General features: G+C 40.0%; 2 protein-coding genes across 2 annotated transcripts; one reads left to right on the forward strand and one right to left on the reverse strand.

The window, feature by feature from the left end:
• The first annotated feature begins 693 nt into the window (after positions 1 to 693).
• Positions 694 to 14058, forward strand: LOC311059082 (uncharacterized protein). Its single transcript, XM_084076706.1, has 5 exons — positions 694 to 832; positions 3894 to 3976; positions 4212 to 4335; positions 6498 to 6643; positions 7921 to 14058. Exons 2-5 carry the CDS (start codon positions 3974 to 3976, stop codon positions 13615 to 13617), a joined length of 5970 nt encoding a protein of 1989 aa, XP_083932832.1. The 5' UTR covers positions 694 to 832; positions 3894 to 3973; the 3' UTR covers positions 13618 to 14058.
• Positions 14059 to 14197: 139 nt separating this feature from the next.
• edaradd (EDAR-associated death domain) lies at positions 14198 to 23057 on the reverse strand. The gene is made up of 6 exons (XM_084076707.1): positions 22899 to 23057; positions 18819 to 18877; positions 18209 to 18251; positions 17404 to 17474; positions 15552 to 15600; positions 14198 to 15421 (listed from the first exon to the last, which is right to left on the reverse strand). Exons 1-6 carry the CDS (start codon positions 23035 to 23037, stop codon positions 15036 to 15038), a joined length of 747 nt encoding a protein of 248 aa, XP_083932833.1. The 5' UTR covers positions 23038 to 23057; the 3' UTR covers positions 14198 to 15035.
• Between the last annotated feature and the right edge of the window lie 202 nt (positions 23058 to 23259).

Raw genomic sequence — 23259 nt, forward strand, 5'->3', positions numbered from 1 at the left:
TGGTTGCATCATAACTATCAAATGCTGAGTGTGTGTGTGTGTGTGTGTGTGTGTGTGTGTGTGTGTGTGTGTGTGTGTGTGTGTGTGTGTGTGTGTGTGTGTGTGTGTGTGTGTGTGTGTGTGTGCGCGCGCGCGTGTGTGCGCGTGCGTGCATACGTGCGTGTGTGTGTCCAATACGCATGACTACACAAAAATAGAAAATGTTGCTGGGTTTTTGGCAATTATTTAAGGCCTCTGTTGCTTTGTAAACCTGGTTAAGCCTGTTAAAGGAGTGGTATGCACATCTCTCTTCCTTTCTTTCTCCCTCTCTCTCTCTCTCTACCCCTCTCCCTGTCTTGCGCTCTTGCTCTTTCTAGGCAGGTTTCGGCTGTCACCAAGCTTGCAAGTCTGTTTGGCATGTCTGTCTGTGATATAGTGTGTGTGTGTGTGTGTGTGTGTGTGTGTGTGTGTGTGTGTGTGTGTGTGTGTGTGTGTGTGTGTGTGTGTGTGTGTGTGTGTGTGTGTGTGTGTGTGTGTGTGTGTGTGTGTGTGTGTGTGCGTGCGTGTGCGTGTGCGTGTATGCGTTTGCGTGTGCGCGTGTGTGTCTGGGTGCGTGTGTGGGTGGGTGGGTGGGTGGGTGGGTGGGTGTGTTGGTAGAGAAAAGGTGTGTGTGGGGGGGGGGGGGTCAGAGAGGCGGTGCTGATGCTGTTCAACCTGTTCTCCAGGCTTCAGCGAAGGCATTTAACTGACAGCCCCATCCTCCTTTAGACAAAACAGCTGTGATACTGTGTGGAGGAGACATTGTTACCAACCAGCTTTCCTAGGGTGGAGGTATCCCTGGCAGCATCAGAAGGTGAGTCCATATGCCTTGATGACATTGCATGCACTGAAGATGTATACAGTGGTTGATTCACTGTTAACTTAAGGATAGCCCTGGTTCAAAAAGGAAAGAAGGATGGATTTGACATTTGAAATTGATTGACAGCAAGCCGATGGTTGTATGTGTGTATTGAAACGCCTTTATTGATAGGAAAGTAGGCTGATAGGATTACCAGCCTATGGATGTGGTATGTGCCTGGACCGCTAGGCCAGCGGGCACCCCAGTTTCCCATTTCTTTACACAGTCCTTTGCATTATTATTGAACTCTGCGAGATCTTTTAAGCTGCACTGGTTGGGTAGTAGAGGACAGACAAGGCAGTGCTACATCGTATGGTCCTCTTCTCCACATTCACGATGGTTGGGCCGGAAAGCTGGTTAATAGATAATGTATGATTGATTAAGTGACAGCTTGGTCCAATGGGGTCCAAATGTGACCCACAGACATATTTCCACAGAGATGTGGAAATATTGTATTGGATGTCAAACTAAGGGAAATGCTCAAATTGCAGCTAGCTAATACTTTTCATACTTATTTCTGTGTTGACCTACAGACATGTTTAAGGCTTGACTTCAACAACGAATCATAACAAATATTTATGGAAATGTAACAATTTGTATTGTATATTATTGGTCATTATTAGTGTTTATCAGACGGTGACCCCTGTTGTGTATGACTGAACAGTGTGCGTCCAACGCTGTGGTCCACATGACTGGTGTGATGGGGACTTATAGCTCACTGTTTGCGTAACATAGAGAGGTTGGCTGTGTTGAACTACAACTGTTACTTGTGGAGGGCTTGAACTAGATCAGTGGTTCTCAAACGTTTTCAGGTCAAGGACCCCCAAATTGATTTGTATTTGGCCGTGCATGGGCCCCCATCTGAAAAGATTTTGTGAAGATTTGTCAACATGTTTTGAAAATATCCGATCTATAAGTTCCCATTGAGTTGAATCGCATCGTGTTATGAGCTTGTAGGTCAGATATTTTCCAATAGCTGAAAAATAAAATAGGGCTTAAGTGTTTTAACTGTTCCTTATTTTTGCTGGGGACCCCCTGGAACCCCTTCAAGGGCCGCTACTAGAACCAGTATACTATAGGGTTCACCCATAACATAGTCAACTTTAGGTGTTATTTCCTAAAGGTGTTATTTCCTAAGCTGAGACTTCAAAGATACCCGGGAGAGTTGTTTCTGACCCCGATTATCTTGTAGTGTGAGTCCAGCTTTAGGATGGAGCACAGAGGCATGCTTTTTTGTTTTACTTATTTCATTTTGTGTTTTTTTTTGTATTCCAAAGAAACAATGCAATTTTGAAGTGCACTTTTCACATTTTCTGGCTTACAAACTATACCCTGTGGCTCAAACTAGAGTGCAACCAGGTAAATAAATATACATTTGATGTAGTCACTGAGTTTAACAATTATATAATTTTCATTTCTTATTTATCGGGATTTTTAAGGACAGTGGACATGATAAATGACATCTCTGATTTTACAAAAGCATCATCATCTGTTTTCACAATACAGACTTTTGCATCAATACTTAATATAGGCTTGCACAGCACAAAACACAAAAAATATACATTACAATATTTGATGGAGATTCCTTTAAATGCATTTAAATGTACAGTATTACCACTTAGAGTAAACATGTTATTCTTAGAGCCCTATCTCTGTCAAAGCAGGTACAGTTTATAGCATTAACATTTGTAATTGAGGGTATAGGGTGTGGTTGGAGGAATGCGCGATGAAACTGTGTGTGTGTGTGTGTGTGTGTGTGTGTGTGTGTGTGTGTGTGTGTGTGTGTGTGTGTGTGTGTGTGCGCGCGCGCGAGTGTGTGTATGTGTGTGTATGTGGTATGGCATGTCACCTAGCACGTACCCAAACCAACTGGTTTGTGGCACATTCCCTTTAACAACCCTGGCAGGGTTGGATTCCTGAAGTGTGAGGTACAGTATGTAAGATGGTGTGTGCGTGCATTCGTGCATGCGTGCGAGTGAGTGCGTGCGTGTGTGTGTGTGTTGCAGTCAGTTGTCACTCAGCCAGCCAACACATTTAAAGTGCAATCCATCTGCTTTGTCTCTAAACAAAGAATATCATGATGAGAAAGACGTCTGAAGCAAGATTTGTACTTTGCTGTACGACAGTGGTGCGTGCCATAGCTGATCTGATTTACAACGTTGTGAGCTGGTAGATCTGCTATTTTCGGCACATGACACAGAGCATAAATTGGGTATGAGGAATATCAGAATGTGAAATAATAGTAGTGGGGCTAACTACTTGTAAACACCTGCTTAGAGAAACATGTTGCCTTGCTGACAGCTTGACTAATTATCCACATTCAGAACAGGTGTGAGAGTGATTGAGCACAGCACCTTTGAAGTGCCACATTCCCCCAAATTCCTGCTTGAAGCCTTTGTGTTAGTGAAGTTTCAGTGTCCTCTCTTAGTTGGTAATCATTTTGTCTGCCATATTATTAACTTTGTGTTGTGAATGAAATTGTGAATAGGCTTTTGTGAAAGCTATTATAAACTCATCATAAAGATATGGGTGTAGTAGAGAATTTAAGTATTGGGTCTGAAGATGTCAAAACACTAGGCCATTTGACTTGCCACGTTCTAATGTTTGAAATTATGAAAAGGAATGGCATTGTGTTTATTTAAGTGCTGAACTGGGGGAAAGTTTTGATGTTGCATGTTTGCTTCATTGCTTGAAATACTGTTTTCATTGTATGCATTATTTCACACAAACTTCTGCATATGCAAGCACTTATGGCTCTTGCAGGAAAAGAGAAAGAATGCTATCTAAAAAAAAACTGTCACCAGAATTTAAATCATTAGCAAATGTGTTTATCTCAGGCCAAAATAGATCATTACTTGCATGTTAATAATAATAATAATAATAATAATAATAATGGTAATAATAATAATAATAATATCCAGTAGACAACAGTTGCAATTTTTTACTTGGAAAAACCCTGAACTTTTTAGGTTTTTACTGTTCAATGTGTCACATATCTTGTCTTTGTGTTCAACAGGTTAAGTTTGCTGCGTTGGATTCTATAAACAACTTGATTTCCTGTTACTTACTTCCTGATGTGGATGCACCTATGAAGTCATGGTGAGTTTGAAATAATGACTTTCTGTTAAATCTTTATCACTTGTGTTTTGACCTCCAGACATGCCATTTTTATTATAGCCTACATACAGACAATACTGAGGTGATCAACTAATGACATCCATGGTCCAAGTCCATGGGGTTGTGTGACACATACTAGCTGAACACAGAATCTGAGTTAAATGAACACTCTGGATTTTCCTGTGTAAAATAAAACGGACTTTTTCCCCAAATCCAGAGTGAGGACAGTCAAACTAGAGGAATCGCTGAAAGCCTGCTCCTGGGGGACTCTGAGACGGGAGGAGTTGTCATCACAGGAGTTAAAGATGACACAATCGCTGCAAGGAGTGGCCTCAAGCAAGGTAGGACATGGGATGGGAAAGCTCTTAATCCATTTAAAATGTAACTACATAAACTTTAAATGTGTATTTCATTTCTGATGTAAAAACAATTACCAGTGGTGGAAGAAGTACTAAAATGTTTTACTTAAGTAAAGGTATCAATACTGCAATGTAGAAATAATTACAAGTAACAGTATGGAATTCAAAATTTACTTGAGTAAACGTACAAAAGTATTGGCATCAAAATGAACTTAAAGAACCAAAAGTAGAAAGTACTCATTGTGCAGAAGGTCTCATTTCACAAGTTTTCCAAAGTATAAAACTCTTTTGAAAATGGCAGATCTACAAGCTCACAATGCATCACGATGCGATGCATTGTGAGCTTGTAGATCGGCTACTTTCTTCTTTTTTTTTTTAACTTTGTTTATTGGGTTTTTCCATAGCAGTTTTCAGCATTAAATGCATATAGCAGGGTACAGAAAAGCTTTTTAAAGCAGCCAATAAAATAAAAAAGCTCAATACGGATTCCATTATCTGATCGGCTACTTTCAAATGACCAAAATGTATATAGGGCTGAAGTGGTTAATGCATGTTTTGTAGTAATAATCAAAATCTGCAAAGTAACTAGTAACTAAAGTTGTCCAATAATTGTAGTGGAGTAAAATTATAATATTTGCCTCTGAGATTTAGTGGAGTAGTACTGAAAATTGGAAATACTCCAGTAAAGTAAAAAATACCTCAATTGTACCAGATTACCAATTCTATTATTCTCCTTGGGTTTTCAATTTAAGTATTACATAAGGTCTGTTTTAACATAAGCTTAAAGGAGTAGTTCACCCCCCAAAAAATCTTATTTTCTATCAATTACACACCCCATGAAGCCTTGAATTCATGGAGCTTTTTTTTTGTTTTTGTTGCATTCCTAAGCCAATAATTTGATGACCGGCGGAGTCTCCTACTCAAAGTGTCTCCTACTGACTGATGACCCGGTCATCAAATAATTGGCTCAGGAATGCGACAAAAACAAAAATATCTCCATGAATTCAAGGCTTCATGGGGTGTGTGATGGAAAATAGGTCATTTTTCCTGTGAACTACTCCTTTTTTCATGTTTTCTTCTATAACATAAATGATGGCCACTAATATGCAACCATGAATTTTGAAGCTGTTATGTGCTTATTTTGTTTAACACTTAAATTGTATGTGGTTAAAAAAAGAGTAAAAAAAAAGAGATCTTGTTATCATAAGCCTTTGTTTGCTACAGAGTTTATTTTCTTAATTTATTTAAGACTCAATGCAAAGATTCCATTGGAGATCTGAAGTGAGACTGAGAACCTTTTGTCTACTAAAAGACTATCCATGTAGCACACTACTGACTGATCGCAGTGGTGTAAAGTAACTAAGTACACTTACTCAAGTACTGTACTTAAGTACAATTTTGAGGTATTTTTACTTACTGGCGTATTACCAATTTTCAGTAGTTTTACTTCTACTCCACTACATCTCAGAGGCAAATATTGTACTTTTACTCCACTACAATTATTTGAAAACTTTGATTACTTTGTATACATTGATTATTATTACAAAACATACAATAACCACTTCAGCCCTATATACATTTTGTCCATTTGAAAATAGCCAATCTACAAGCTCACAATGGGTCACGATGCCACGTATTGAGAGCTTGTAGATCTGCTATTTTAAAAAGATTTTTATGCATTTGAAAACTTGTGAAATGGGACATTCTGCATAATGAGTACTTTCTACTTGTAGTACTTTAAGTACATTTTGATACCTATACTTTTGTACTTTTACTCAAGTAAATTTAGAATTCCGGACTTTTACTTGTGACTTGAGTATTTCTACATTGCATTATTGATACTTTTACTTAAGTAAAACATTTGAGTACTTTTTCCACCACTGTCAAATAGTGATTTAACCACATGCACCCTATTGTCCCTATTTTGGGCATGTCGTATTAGGTGAACATTTGGTGGAAATAGCCGATCTACAAGCTCAAAATGGCTGATCTACAAGCCCATTCGTCCCAATGTAGCACATTGTGAGCTTGTATATCAGCTATTTTCAGTCGGAGGTGACGAAGTATAGACCCCTGGGGGACCCAGGTCAACACAGTGTTTATAGGGTTTAAGTGGTTAAATGGTTTTGATAACTCTTTTATAGGAGATGAGACTGTGGCTGCCACCATACACCTGGGCCACCTTGGAAAAGAAGACCTAGCTCAGATACTGAAAGTCTTGGAGCCTTACGATGACAACATGAAGGTCGTGACAAAGCAGGAGCTAAAAGGCGGCATCAGCCTTGATCAGGTAAGGATCGAACTCCACTGCACATCATACATTGCTGCTGCCATATAAGAGCTAATTTCTTTTGTTCATATTCATGAGCTACTGGCCTGTGCTGGCAGCCGAGAGAGCTTCTGTACAGTTTTCATCAAACAGCAGTAGTATGTTATTTCTATGGTCTTGTGTGTAATGTGTATTGCTCTGAGCCAGTACTCATAAACATTATAGTAGGCCTACTTTTGGTAGTTTCCCTGACATAAACGGGTTTAGTTGGCAGCCTTTCATATTAGAAGTTGGTGTAAAAATAAAGCCTGATTCATACTTTGTGGTACAAGGTGTTGTGTTGTGTTGTGAAAATAGACGATCTACAACCTCACAACGTGTTGCGGATCTAGATTTATTTGAGATATTTTCAGTGTGCGACACATTGTATGACAGCATTAATTAACCACATGAACCCTAGCTTCTCTATTGGTCATGTCGTAATAGGCGAACATTCTGTGAAAATGGCAGATCAACAAGCTCAGTCGCGTGGTGATGTGTTGTGAGCTTGTAGATTGGCTATTTTTGCAGAAGAGATTTCATGTTGAGGAGTACACACACTTGGGGGACCCCATAGGGTTTAAGTGGTGAAGCACAACTATTTAAGTTGCTTGATATTTAATTAAGTTGCTTGATTCAGTATTTAGATATTTGATATTGATTTTATCAGACACACCACCTTCCTATACAAACCCATTGTAACTTCAAACTCTATTTTAACCATGCTAGATTCATTGAAAACACCTGTCCTTGGTTCTGGTGACTGATATTGTCCTTCTAATGTGTGAGGGGGCTGTGGTTTTTTTTCAATTCCTTTTTTCAAGTTTTCTGGAAAATGAAAATAAGTAAATAAATAAATAAAAATAAAGTGAATGAAAACAGTAATTGAAAAAACATGGCCCTCAAGTATTAGGGCAATATCAGAACTATGGGCGCTTTCTCCCCGATTTAATCTATCATGGTTAAAATGGAGTTTGACGTTATAACGTGTTTGTGTAGGAAGCAGCGTGTCTGATAAAATGAATATATCTAAATACTGAATCAAGCAACTTAAAAACTGCCTGGGGTGCTCACAAAAGCCAGAGTATACGTTACAATTACCCCAAACATGTTTGAAAGTGAAATATCCTTTAAATATAGACCTAATACCAAAAGTACAACTTAAAGCCATGTCAAACATAATTTGTCTGCTAGTGGTTAGTGAACTTGTGTTTTGAATGTGTCTTTACTGAACTTATTTACCTCTTGATTGTCTACAGATGCTCAGTGCCAGCTACGACCAAAAGAAGGAACTCTCAATGGATGCATCAGCTGAAACGCCAGCTATTAAGCTTGATGGCCTAAATGGACAGTTAAATTCAGTTGGTGGGTTGGGGGGTGAAATAAGTGGTCCTACTCTGAATGGGGAGTTGCCCAATCTTACCCTGAACACACCTTCCGCTGACGGAAGTGCCAAGTTCACAATGCCAACCATTGGAATGTCTGGGCCAGTGATAAAAGGAGCAGATCTGGATGGTAACCTCAGCTCACCTGATGTCAGTGTCACAACTCCACAGCTCAGCACCCCTGACGCCTCACTTAAGATCAAGACACCAGCAGTCAAGAAGGGTGCATTGAATTACAAGGCTCCGAAATTCAAGATGCCACACTTCAATCTACCTCATATCAAAGCCAATGCACCATCAGGAGATGTGAATGTTTCAACTGACCTGCAGACACCAGACCTAAATCTCTCAGCCCCTACAGTAGATGTAAAAACTCCAGATGTGGACTTAAGTGTGCCAAATGTGGATGTGAATGGTCCAGAAGTGGACTTGAAAACTCCAGAACCTCTATCTGGAAAAATCAAATGGCCACATCTCAAATGGAAAAATCCCAAGGTTAAAGGACCAGATGTGGATGTAGACCTGTCTACACCGAAGATTGATGGTGAGTTGAGCACACCAGATGTAGACCTTGATCTGCCTAAAGCTGAATTAGCTCTTAATGGGCCTGATGTGGATGTTCAAGTCCCAGATATCAACTGTGAGGCTCCATCCGGTAAACTTAACTGGCCTCATTTGAACTGGAAGAAACCCAAACTTGGTGTTCATGGTCCAAAAGCTGACATGGACATAGATGCACCGGCTATTGATCTCTCAGCTCCAAAGATCGAGGGTGAGATTAATGCCCCAGATGTTGACTTGAGTCTACCCAACGCTAATGTTGAAGTCCCCGATGTGGATGTTCAGTCGCCAGATATTGATCTTGAATCTCCATCAGGCAAGATCAATTGGCCTCATTTGAAGTGGAAGATACCTAAATTACATGGTCCGAAAGCTGATCTGGACATTGATGCAGACCTGAAGACACCAGATGTAGAATTATCATCTCCAAAGATTGAGGGTGATATTAAAACACCCGATGTGGATGTTCAAGTCCCAGAAATTGATGTTGAAGGTCCTTCAGGCCAGATCAATTGGCCTCATTTGAAGTGGAAGAAACCTAAATTGCATGGTTCAAAAGCTGATCTAGACATCGATGCAGACCTGAAAACACCAGATGTCGATCTCTCGGCTCCAAAAATGGATGGGGAAATTGTGGCACCAGATGCTGACTTGACTTTACCCACAGTTGATGGTGACATTGATGCCCCTTCTGGAAAAATTAAATTCCCAACACTAAAAAAGCCCAAGTTCTGGCTTACAGGACCAAAGATAAAGGCACCAGAGGTTGATCTTGATGCAGATGTGAATGCACCCGATGTTAGTCTCTCAGCTCCTCAAGTAGAAGCATCACTTGACACACCTGATGCAGATCTCTCGTTGCCTGGTGTAGATATTGACCACCCTGAGCTTGATGTAGATATTGATGCTCCATCTGGGAAATTCAAATGGCCCACTCTTAAAAAGCCAAGGTGGACACTCTCAGGTCCTAAGGTTAAAGGACCAGAGGTTGATCTAGATGCTAACCTTTCAGCACCTGACTTGAGTCTCTCCACTCCAAACATTGAGGGGGATATAAGTGCACCAGCTGTTGATCTCAGTTTACCTAAAGTTGACCTGGAAGGCCCTAAGGTTGACATTGATGCTCCAGATGTTGATATTGATCCTCCATCTGGAAAATTCAAATGGTTTAACTTAAAGAAACCTAAATTTGGTACACTGAAAGGACCCAAGGTGGACCTTGATGCTGACTTGGATCTGAAAGGGCCTGACATGGATCTCAATGCACCAGACCTTAGCCTTTCTGCACCTCAAATTGAGGGTAGCATTGATACTCCAGATCTCGATGTTGGCTTACCTAATGTGGATATCAAGGGCCCAGATGTTGATCTTGATCCTCCCTCTAGTAAATTCAAGTTTCCTAAAATCAAACTACCAAAAATCAAAGGGCCAAAAGTGAAAGCTCCAGAGATTAATGTGGATGCTGATGTAAAGGTACCAGACATTGATGCCAGTGTTGATTTACCCAAAGTGGAGCTGGAAGCACCTAATCTGGACCTGAAAGCACCAGATCTCTCTCTGTCCACACCAAAGATTGAAGGAGGTATCGATGCTCCAGATGCTAATATCTCCTTGCCAAATGTTGATCTCCAAGGACCTGATGCAGATATTGATGCTCCAAAATTCAAGCTTCCCAAAATCAAATTGCCAAAGTTTGGCTTGTCAGCGCCAAGGGTGAAAGGACCAAACATTAACATTGATACTGACCTGAAGACCCCAGAACTGGATCTTTCTGTTCCTAATGTGGATGTCAACCTGCCTGTAGCAGATTTATCAGGGCCTGATATTGATGTTAAAGCTCCAGAATTGAATCTTAAAGGTCCCCAAATTGATGGAGACATTGCTGCTCCAGATTTGAATGTCAGCCTGCCTAAATCAGACATAACTGTACCAGGTGTAGATCTTGATGTCCCTTTGCCAACAGCTGACCTAAAAGCTGCTCCCGAACTAGAACTGACATCTCCTGATCTTGATATTGATGCTTCTACTGGACAACTGAAATTTCCATCTCTTAAAATGCCAAAATGGGACTTCTCTGGCCCTAAAATAAAAGGCCCTGACCTTGATGCTGACCTTAAGACAGATGTTAGTCTTCCAAACATTGATATTGATTTACCAAAAGCAGACCTCCAGGGACCTGATCTTAAGACAACAGCACCAGACATCAATCTTTCTGCCCCAAAGATCGAGGGAGAGCTGTCTACTCCAGATGTAGACATAAATGTGCCCAAAGCTGAAATCAAGGGACCAGATGTGGATCTTCAAGCACCTGATCTTGATATAGACACATCTTCAAAATTCAAATTACCCAAAATCACACTACCCAAGTTTGGTTTATCCAAAGCAAATGTGGAGGGACCTGATCTAGACTTAAAAGTACCAGACCTCAATCTATCTGCACCAAAGTTGGAAGGAGACCTCTCTATACCTGATCTTAAGACAACAGCACCAGACATCAATCTTTCTGCCCCAAAGATTGAGGGAGAGCTGTCTACTCCAGATCTAGACATAAATGTGCCCAACGCTGAAATCAAGGGACCAGATGTGGATCTTAAAGCACCTGATGTTGATATAGACACATCTTCAAAATTCAAATTACCCAAAATCACACTACCCAAGTTTGGTTTATCCAAAGCAAATGTGGAGGGACCTGATCTAGATATCCAAGGGTCTGATCTAGATTTAAAAGCACCAGACCTCAATCTATCTGCCCCAAAGATTGAGGGAGAGCTGTCTACTCCAGAGCTAGACATAAATTTGCCCAAAGCTGAAATCAAGGGACCAGATGTGGATCTTCAAGCACCTGATGTTGATATAGAGACATCATCAAAATTCAAATTACCCAAAATCACACTACCCAAGTTTGGTTTATCCAAAGCAAATGTGGAGGGACCTGATCTAGATATCCAAGGGCCTGATCTAGACTTAAAAGCACCAGACCTCAATCTAACTGCCCCAAAGTTGGAAGGAGATCTCTCTATACCCGATCTTAAGACAACAGCACCAGACATCAATCTTTCTGTCCCACAGCTTGAGGGAGAGCTGTCTACTCCAGATCTAGACATACATGTGCCCAAAGCTGAAATCAAGGGACCAGATGTGGATCTTCAAGCACCTGATGTTGATATAGACACATCTTCAAAATTCAAATTAACCAAAATCACACTACCCAAGTTTGGTTTATCCAAAGCAAATGTGGAGGGACCTGATCTAGATATCCAAGGGCCTGATCTAGACTTAAAAGCACCAGACCTCAATCTATCTGCCCCACAGTTGGAGGGAGACCTCCCTATACCAGATCTCAATTTGAATTTGCCTACAGCTGACCTAAAAGCCCCTGATTTGGAGTTACTTACATCTGAGTTGAATCTTTCAAAACCAAAACTGGAAGCAGAGATACCTACACCAGATACAGATTTTATTTTAGCCAGAGCTGAACTAAAAGAGCTAGAGGCAGATGTTCAGGCACCTGAAGTTGATCTGGATACATCTGGAAAACTCAACCTGCCAAAAGTACCCGATCTAGAAGTCAGTGCTGGTCTATCTGCCCCAAATGTAGACATTTCAGGTCCTGATGTTGATGCCAGTCTACCAAAGGCAGATCTCTCTGCCCCAAATATTGAGGGAGACGTATCTATTCCAGATCTAGATCTTATTTTGCCCAAAGCTGAAATCAAGGAACCAGATGTCAATATTGAAGCACCAAATGTTGATCTTGAAGTCGAGGGGCTTGATCTAGCTGTCAGTACTCCAACTGTGGATCTCGGTTTACCTAAATCAGAACTCCAGGGGCCTGATCTGGATTTAACAGAACCAGACCTCAGTCTCTCTGCCCCCAAAATTGAAGGAGATCTCCCTGTGCCAGACATAAATGTGAATTTACCAACAGCTGAATCAGAAGGCCCTGAATTGAATCTACCTACCCCAAGTATTGGAGGAGACATTTCTACTCCAGAAGTGGATATCAACCTAACTAAAGCAGACCTTGCTGGACCTGAAGTAGCATTAAATGCCCCGAGTGTGGATATCGATGCCCCATTGGGTAAATTCCAAATGCCACACTTTAAGCTCCCCAAACTTGGTCTTTCAAGCCCTGAAGTGGATGGCCCAAGTGTTGATATAGGCACACCAGATGTAAGTGTTTCAGCTGAGACTGAAATTGAGGTGCCTGAAGTAGAACTAGATGCCAATGTTAATCTCTCAGCCCCAGACATCGATACCACAAATGTGGATCTGTCTGCCCCAAAGATTCAGGGAGATACAGATGTTGATTTAAGTTTGCCTGGAGTGGATGTGGATACCCCAGATGTCCCTGATGTCGATGCAAGTCTCAAAAGTCCTGATCTAAGTGTCAAAGCTGATGGAGATGTTGAAGTCAAAGATTCTCCAAAAAGCAAGCTGAGATGGCCCTTTAAATGGAGGATGAGGTCTGGTTCGAAATCTAGTGAGGAGGAGGGAAGTGGAGCCGACTCTGAGACTGACTCATCCAATGTTGAGGTGGAGGTTCCAAAATTCAAGGTACACAGACTACCAAGGAACAGCATTGATGAAGCCGGTGGATTTGATGATAGTATTGAGGCACAGTACACTGGAGGGCTAAAAACGGAACAAAAGGATTATATCATGAGCAAAGGAGTCCGCTTGCCTCAAGTAAACAGCACACCAAATGTGGGGAAGATCAACATTATGGAGAGGTTGAGAATGGCCAAAGAAAAATCACCTGCAGTTAATGTCTCGCCAGCTGAAGGGAAAGATGATCTTGGTCTCAAAGGGCACCTCACTGCCCCAAGTCTTGATGTCAGCACCTCTACAGAATCAAGCGATTCCCCTTTGGTGAGAGGTGGAACTTTCAAAATAGCTAAGTCTGAGTCTGGCCCAGTCCTGGAGCACCCTGTCGTTGTTTCTTCCGAGGAAAATGACAAATTGTCAATAAGCCTCTCCAATATGCTTGGTCTAAATATCGAAGATTGATTAATCCCTGTAGTGTGAATGTAAACATATCATCCATCAACTTTGTAAATACATTTAAATTAAATGATTCAGCCACAATTTTTTGATGATGTAAATTATATATATGATATGATATTGTGCTCATTGAACTTTGCTATTAGGTATCTGCTCATTCATGTCACTGACAACACTACATCTGAAATGACATGGCAGCCTGAAGGAAAATGTTTTGATATAGTTGTGTATACACCTGATATTTATATGCTGGATGCTTTTTCTAAATCTTGACTTGGAAGTAATCTTTTTTTTTTTTACCAACTGTCTCAGTATTTAATATCCTACTGTAATGCAATGTAATGTAATACTTCGTTTATGTATTTTAATTGATATCTCAATTTTAGTTATGAATTGGAATGTATTGTAACCATTTTTTTTGTCCAATAAATAACTCAATACCTTCAATGTGATGATTATTTACTGTTGATATTTAGATTCAGTTATAGTAATAAAATAGATGATTTGGTGTATGACTGAATTGCGAACTAAACTAAGTGTACAATGTTTGGTATTGGAGTTAACAATATTTTTATAGCTATATACGTTGAGACAAAGTAATTCTTTATTCATTTATTTAAGAGAACAAAGGCACACTGAAGAAAGAAGTACTCCTGTGACAAACATAAAATGCATGACAAAACATGGAAGTTAGCATTTAGAAGAATCTAATTGAACTTTCTTTCAAATTCAGGCAGGTCGGGAGAAATCTTTTGAGCATATTCTATTCTAAATGGGGGGTCCATTTCTCAGCTATCCCCATGAGTCACCTTTCCCCTCAACATTCCACAACACTGACAATGCAAATGATAAATTGCATAGAATACCATAAGAATACTGAACAGATACTGTCCCGTATCATACTAAATATATAAATGTCTAATCTCAAAAGTGCTATTTAAACTGTACTCAAACCACAGCACCGATATTCTTTTTAATCAATTAGTTTACCAATTTAGTCATCGCCAATTGCCCCATGTGTAGTGTGGTCCCTGTCGCTGCCATCCCCCACACTATTAACCTGGGAAGGGTGTAAACAACCTCTACGAGTGTGTGCTATGTCCCCCAAATCCCCTTCAACCAGCAGGGATATCTGGTGCAGCAACAAGGTCATGATCCCTCTCCAGCTTCCCACCCATGAACACCAATTGTGTTCGTTGGAGTGCCCAGCCAAGCCGGAGGTACCGCTTACGGGAATTGAACCCGAGCACCAACATTTCCTACAACAGTTGTACAGTATCTTTGACTTGTCATCCTGTAACCTGGCCTTTAATTTGAATTGACTCGTCAAACTGACTGATGGCAAACCGAAGTTTGTCAAATGTATCAGTGGTTATCAAGGATAAGAAAAGGGCAGAAGGCAAAATATATACAGGTCCTAGTAGTTAATGAGTCTGCTGCCAGCGGGAGGGCCAGTCTTTCTCTATCCAGCTCTGCAGTAGTCGTAACACATCAATGCGCTGATAGAGCCGGCAAAGTTCAGTGAGCTCGGTGACTGTCTTTTGGTTGTAACGCAGCAGGAACTCCTGGGTGGGGCTGTGGGACAGGGAGCCCTGGGTCCGGTGCTCCAGCAGGGTGAGCTCATCATAGCTCATGCCCCACCGGCTGGCAAAGTTCTTCCAGTTCTTGACGGTGCAGTGGTTTGGGTCCAGTTTGAGTCTCAGCAAGTCCAGAAGATCCTTGTCGTTCATGAGGTCGCTGATCTTGGGGGGCGGTGCAGGGCAGCAGCACTTGTCACAGGAGCTGTAGAACTGCAGCTCTTTAGGGAAGTCTAAGTTCAAAGCAGAGACAGTGAAATTGGATTTAGCCCTTGCAGCAATTGCAATTAAAAATGCATTTTCATGGTGGAATTAAGTACGATTCATCTATGATTTGAAGAAAGAAAAAAATGTCAAATGCACCTGGTGAAATGGAAGTTGTACATATGCATTCTTCACCATCTTCCACCGGCTACAGCATGTGGGGAGAAATACATATTACTTTTATTACCTTTATCTGTAATGTCCATTCCATTAATTGAATTCTCCATAAATAATATAGGAAATGCTTTTAATTAATTGATTTCAGCCAGTGGACTTAAATTCATGTTGTCTTTGTTAAAATTAGTTTTGATATTGTGGGTTTATGTGTAGGCAGTATATTCTAAATTAGTCTCATGTAGCCAGACGATCAGAGATCTCTGCCTACTTAATATGTCTGGTGACATTTGAATTCAATGAATGGGCTAAAACTGGGTGGAAACTATTCTAACATTTTAAAAGTAACAGCTTCACAGAACCAATGCAAAGACTTCAGACATCCTTATGGGATGATATCAGGACTGGTTTTCAAAGCAGTGGGCATAGGTTTGTTACTGCTGGCTTTCTCTGGCGTCCAAGCCCATTCAATGAATTTAAATTTCCCCAGACGTACAGTATCAGTAGGTGGAGATCTCTGACCATCTGGCTACGGGAGAAAAATTCTAAGTGGCCTGTTGGGATGCTGGAAGTTATTACTGAGTCTGATTGACTAATATCAAAACTAGCTATCAAGCACTGTTTGTGGATCATGATCGACAGGTTGTTACATCCTGTGTACTGGGTATTGTCTGAATTTCCCCAAATACATATATGATTTCCCAGTGGTAAAACAAGATACATGGTGTGAAGCTACAGTATACTGTATACTGACTTTTGTGAAACACATGAATATAAGATACCTTGCAATACACAGTACAGAGTCAAACATATCTACATAGTTTTGCCTGTTAATATTCTGCAACATTATGTTAACAATATCATCAACATCATGTAGATATTGGACACACTGACCACCAAATCATGTTTTATTTTGTCCCATAAATAGCACTGAAAGAAGTAAGCATAGGAGACAATAACTGCTCTTTCAAAGTTCTGAATTACAAATTCAAAGTGATGATGAACTATGGTACAGCCCTGGGCATGATAAACAGACAGATGACAAATTAAAAAGGAACCCCACCAAAATCTTACTAATGATTCACATAATTTTCTTGCCCACTTGTCTGGAATATGTTGAAGGGTGACTCATCGCATCTCACCACATCTCTGTAGAATAGTGCAATGGTTCTTACACAGCTGAACTTTCACTGAACTGTGAAGCTCCTGCCATCCGTGCCTTTCATAGACACTTAAATCTTGCATCTGCATCTGCATTTGTTATGTTTCACCACTTGTTTATTCAGGACCTTTCTTTGTCACCTGTCTGTGAGTTCAAATATTGTCTATCATCTTCATCTGCTGTTTCAGAGCTCCGTGAGCAATAAACAATACGCTGTGATACCATTTACTGTCATATGACAAAAAACATGTCTCAAAATCCCACTTTTAGCACGAGAATTTACCCAAAATGGATACCGCCAAAATAATGTATAAAAAACGACTCCTGGTAATGTGGGGAAAGTGAAATGGTTGTATTCATGTTATATTATCCTTGACGGAAGTAATCTAGCACGAAAGTGTGAGTTTGAGGACGTTTTCGTCATACGGTGACATTTAATGGAAGTACTCAGTACTTTTCTAGCTCACAGAGCATAGAAGCAACAGATAAATATGATGCACAATATTTAGATATCATGCCCAGCCAGGTAGTTATACAACCCAAAGTTCTACCCAAGTTCAACATGGTTTTAACAAACTTATTTTGCTGTTTTTGTCCAGGGGGAACCCTCTGTCTTTTCTTCACTATCATGTGAATATAATATTATAAACATCTAGAAGGGTTTGTCCTACAGACCTGTCTGATTCGGTCTGAGGGGGGTGTGAGGTACCCAGAGGGCATAGAGCTCAGATGGAGTGTCACTGCATCTGGTGGAGACACACATTATTGATTGTGTAAGACAGTATAGTTTAGCCTAAAGCCTGATTTATACTTGGTTGCATGCCAGTGTTGCACTAGCGTGTACCAAAAATAGCCTCTCTACAAGCTCACAGTGCTCAATGCTCACACCACACACTGTAGATCTGTTTCAGGTGCGCGTCACGGTCACGGAATCCAACAAAGTATAAATCAGGCATAAATGCATACTCTTACAAATGTGTTTAGCAGATTATTCATGCATTGAGGGTTTGCTCATAAAATATATAATTCACTCTAAGAATAACTAGTCTAACAAAAGTGAAAATATGTTGAAGTTATATAGTGTAAAGATGGGTGGATAGATCATCAGAGAGATAAAGAGTAAAGAATAACAGGATATCAGCTGAAAATATAGCTGAACGATTTGCGCTATCGTCTTTCTTTTTAAGTCAAGCTTCAATTCTGTTTACTGTTAACAGTATAACTACCACAAGATTAGATACTGTCAACATGAATCAATATTTAAAGGACCATACTGGTGTTATTGCATGTATAGCCCATTGAATACAGTTTGCATACAGTACAATACCATACTGAAATGAGTGGAAACCAATGGCTTCTTGAAATGCAGTAATGTAAAGGTGGAGGAGTGAATGTTCACTGGGGGGAGGGAACAGCAAAATAAAGGAGTAAGTAAGCCGATGAATGCATTGTGAAAAGTTGTATTGAGGTTTAGCTTTACCATGAGGATCTGTCACTTGGACGGGGTAGTTGGCTTCCAACGACTGAGGAGAGAGACAAAAAAACATTGGAGAAAAGTAATATGAATAAAAACTAACAAAGACAAACAAAGGCTCTGCAGTTTGGTTCGCCGTCCTCTTGAGAGCCTCACACTCTGTCTCTGTTCATGAGACAGAGATAACGTTAACGATTACAGTCGCCTGTAACTGTGGAAGAAAATTACACTCTCTGGTGTTTGAATAAAGAGGCAGCGGCTTGCTACGACTTGTTTCTCTCATTGAGTCCCCAGGCACAAGAAATCACAGTACAATGTGCTCAGTTATGGTATTTCTTTTAAAGAAAAAAAGAAAGAAAAACAAAACTGGAACAATGAGAAATCAGCAGAAAAGAAAGACATGTCTTTTAGTTGCTTGAGAAAAACGACATGTTTTGTCAGTAAGACAGATATAATAATGCCTGATATATACTTGGCTGCTCGTTGAGTCACGCACCGAAAATAGCAGCTTGTAGATGGGATATTTTTGTGTGCAACATCAGCGGTCGACTAAGTATAAATCAGGCGTACGTCCTTTTTAGTTATTTAACATAAATTAAGTGATGAAAATCCTTACAATTTCTGCCATAAAGCTACTGGTGTCTGTGTCCTCCACCGGTTCAGAAGATATTCTGCCTGTTAAGAAGAAAGAGAAGAGTGAATACCTCCATTTGTTTCAACAAAGAACAGTAAATCCTTCTGTAGTAAAAGAGCAAGGCTGTTGTATCATCATATCATCTATGAATCAATTTAGAATAATACGAATTTGATTCTACAGTCATATTCTTGTTCCAAGTGAATAATAGATCAGAGCCTGACCAATGCCAGATTTTAGGGTCCCTATAACACCAATTATGTTTTGACAAATATTTTGTCAAAAAGTGCTAAATCAATTGTAATCTTTTTTTCTTTTTTTATTCAAATATAAAATGCAAAAATAGCCAACCTACAAACTCACAGCGTTGTGAGCTTCTACTGTAGATCTTTTTTTTTTTTTTAAGAAAAAAAGAGGTGCCAGGTTAAAAATCAGGACACATCGGCTGCATAATTACCAATACTGATGTTGTCAAAAAGTCAAATAATGGCCGATATATCTGCCAAACTCGGTCTGGCTCAAATTAGATGAGGTGTATACGAAGAAACACAGTTTATTCCAATGTTGTCCAACGATGTTGACGCATTCTGTCACTAAAACTTTATACCAGGCACCAGCACATGATACTATGAGAGATCATAGTAGCATCAACCACAAATACGCACAGAAACCACACCTCCAGAAAACAGGATGTAGCAGACAAATTCAGATAAACTAAAGATGCTATGACATGGTTTATTGTAGCAAAAGGATGTAATGATTCATCATGTGCTGTAGCGGTAAATAAACACACAGGGACAACCATATGGCAAAAAACCCAATACTGAGTTTCTATTTTCATGTAATCTACGTCAATCTTGTTTTTGTTTGTTGGTGAAAGCTTCCTCTGGAGAAAAAAAACCCAGAGAAAATAATGTTCAACACCTGCTTGAAAAGGTCTTCAATCAAACCTTATTACTAAGCCCTGAAAAGGAAGCCTCTCAGAAAGCACATTCATGGATGAGTTGCAACAGGGGCACAAAGGCACCTTTTCAGCTTCAGTAAATACCTGTACAAGGCCATGTGGGCCTTCGTCACTTTACGTCACTATGAAGCCATTGTATCTAACGCAAAGGGCTCCACATAAAGTACGCTGCTGGCCTTTCTTGGGTTACACTCCATGACGTTGAGCCTTATTTTAATTTGTATGGGAAACTAGGATTAGAGAATCCATTCTTGTGTATCTGCACCACTTCTTGCGTGCAGCTTTCAAGACATTGGTTAATGTAAACACATGCTGCTAACCCACAAAGTTTCACATGGAAGTGAAATTAGCCTATATACAAGACAAGAAACACATTTTCAAAACACTCTCTCTCTCTCTCACACACACACACACACACACACACACACACACACACACACACACACACACACACACACACACACACACACACACACACACACACACACACACACACACACACATTATAATGTGACAATTTAAGGTCATTCTTGTTAAAGGAAATTATATATTAATTGTGTTCTTCAGTGGAATGCTTCTACTTGGTTCATCCTACCTACGTGATCAAACACACCTGTTTCCATAGCCTCACTAATGAGATTAGTATGGCAGTTATATTTCCTGTGGCATATGCATGCAGACAAAAATGCTCAAAAGGACAACAAAAGATAAAAAAAACTGTTACCCAGACCCGATAGAGCTCTTAGACTGCCCACATCAGGCTAACAATGACAGATTCTTCTTGTTTCATGGCTTTGTGTACACATGTTATTTTAACCATTGTTATTTATTGCTCTGCCATGTGTTTTTATACTTAATGAGAAACACTTTGTATTGTACATTTTACCTCATGTCCATTGTTGAGAACCACAAACTCATCAATGCTACTAGCATGTGAATAAATACTTATATAAAGATTCAAATACAGTGACAAAGTCTCAAACAATGTTTTGAAAAGTGCTGTAAGAGCATTATAGTAGTTATTTTTTCTTTCATACCAGCAATGGTATCACCAGAGAAGCTATGTGTTGGGGCTCTCAAAACCGTACAAACCAATTTGGTATCAAACAATGGAAAGGTTAGGGTTAGCACCTATTGAAAATAGCCCACACTAATGGAAAATGTTGTCACGGGCATGTACAGTATGTGAGGGAGGGGGGGGCACTGCATTAATCATGTACGTATGTGTGTATCAGTACACACATACATACATCATGCATTACAAATATATATCAGTAATGCAGTGCACCCCCTAACAAAACAAGTGACCCTGACCCAGATAGATAGATAGATAGATAGATAGATAGATAGATAGATAGATAGATAGATAGATAGATAGATAGATAGATAGATAGATAGATAGATAGATAGATAGATAGATAGATAGATAGATAGATAGATAGATAGAAAGAAAGTACACCACACACTCTAACAAATGGTGCTACATAGCACTAAAGATAGTTCTTTGGCTCGTAATCATAGGAGAGCTAAGGAGACCCCGTTTTTGGTGCTCTATAGCACCTTTGTCAAATGGTGCTAGATGTACCTAAACTAAGCTTAAGAACCAGTAGAAAACCTCGAAAGAACCACACAGGGGCTTAACAAGTTCTTTGTATGGAAGCAGCCATATTACTTTATTATCTGGTTACTCTACACATTTCTAAATCAATATAAGATGATGTGTTACTATGGTTGTATACCGTCTAAGCTCCGTCTTATACAAATACTGCGTTCATAGTAAACAACTATTAATAACTCGCATATTCGTACATTATATTCAAATAATGACACACATAAGTGCACTTTTCTTTTAAGCTGCTATAAAACACACTTGTACTGCACAACATCTTCTTATGCCATCTGGCATCAAACTCATAGCACCACTGTTGTGTATGCGGTTTATACTGTATGCCCTTAAGTGCTCAGATGTAGCATTAGGCCCTATACTCAGTCACCCAATCATCAACTGTAAGTCGAACCCCAAGATCAGTTGAGCATTGTTTCTCCCTCTCTGGGAATGCAAGGGCATGTAACTGCATGCTCTGGATAAAGTTCAAGAGATGAAATATAAACCACATCATAATACATTGCTTAGGGCCATAATTCCACACAGGTGAACCAAGCTTTTCTCAGTTTTGACCACCCATGCCTTGTATGAAAGGATAAGCACAGTAAGCAGTGGAGTGGGGTGTTTGCTCATTCATGTGTGTGTGTGTGTGTGTGTGTGTGTGTGTGTGTGTGTGTGTGTGTGTGTGTGTGTGTGTGTGTGTGTGTGTGTGTGTGTGTGTGTGTGTGTGTGTGTGTGTGTGTGTGTGTGTGTGTGTGTGTGTGTGTGATTTCGTTTCCACACATGGCTGGAGGTGAATGGCATGCTAATACCTGACTGACTCCATGTAATGTCTAGACCCAGAGGAAAGATATACATATGCTTTGTCCAAACCGCCTGTGCTTTTTGACTGATTGTGGGTGGTGTGTGTCTGTCTGTCTGTCTGTCTGTCTGTCTGTCTGTCTGTCTGTGTGTTTGTATGATATCCAGCCTTTCTTTAAAGCAGCATGGGGGAGGAAAAGCGCTTTTCTCTCTCTCTTTCAGATTTAGTGAAATTAAAACCCTATAACCATAACCTTCTCCTAAATAGGCCACTGTACAGAAACCACTAAACATACATATGAATGATAGGGGGAAAATATTGGACAGTTAGATGGTTACGAAATGCATCAATCTAAACCAACTTACTTTGCCCTTTAAGTTATCTTCGATCCCTGATAAGACAATCTATCACACGTCTATTTTTGTCAGGCAGATTTATCACTAACTTTAAGGCAAAAAAAATTATATATTGTTTCAAGTTAGGCTATTGCACAAAACCATATTTTTTACAGTGACAAATAAATACAGAGTAGTAGTAAGGACCCCAATGCAAACAAGCCATAGGCTTTCTTGGGTTTAAAATCATCTTAGCAGACCTTGTATTGAACTGTACTTTCCTGTGCTTTTTTTTTTTTTTGGCAAACTGCTAATAAAGTATTCAATCAATAATAATATTGAGATTATAACTTACCAAATGGCTCCTTATTAAACGCCTTAATAGTGGTCATTCTCAGCCTACAATGTGGGAGTCGAGGACAAGTACTCAGCAGGTGAGGTACAGGAGGTCTATTTGTATGTTGTGGGTAGATGCAGAGAGATGATGCCTGCATGCCACCCCTGCGGTGGCCGGAGCCTGACTGAATGCACACAGTTTTCCGTTACTCTCATACTTGTGACAAGCACGTCAAATCACGCCTAAATAAGCATATGACTTCCGGTTGGCGCACTTTCAAAATAATAGATTGTTGGCTAATATGTTTATTGATGAATAACAACTATTCATGGGAAGCACTGTAGAACTTATCAGGAATATGTTGTAAACAAACAGACAA

This window comes from Gymnoscopelus microlampas, assembly GCF_963454915.1.
Source record: "Gymnoscopelus microlampas genome assembly, chromosome: 13".
Classification (NCBI taxonomy): domain Eukaryota; kingdom Metazoa; phylum Chordata; class Actinopteri; order Myctophiformes; family Myctophidae; genus Gymnoscopelus; species Gymnoscopelus microlampas.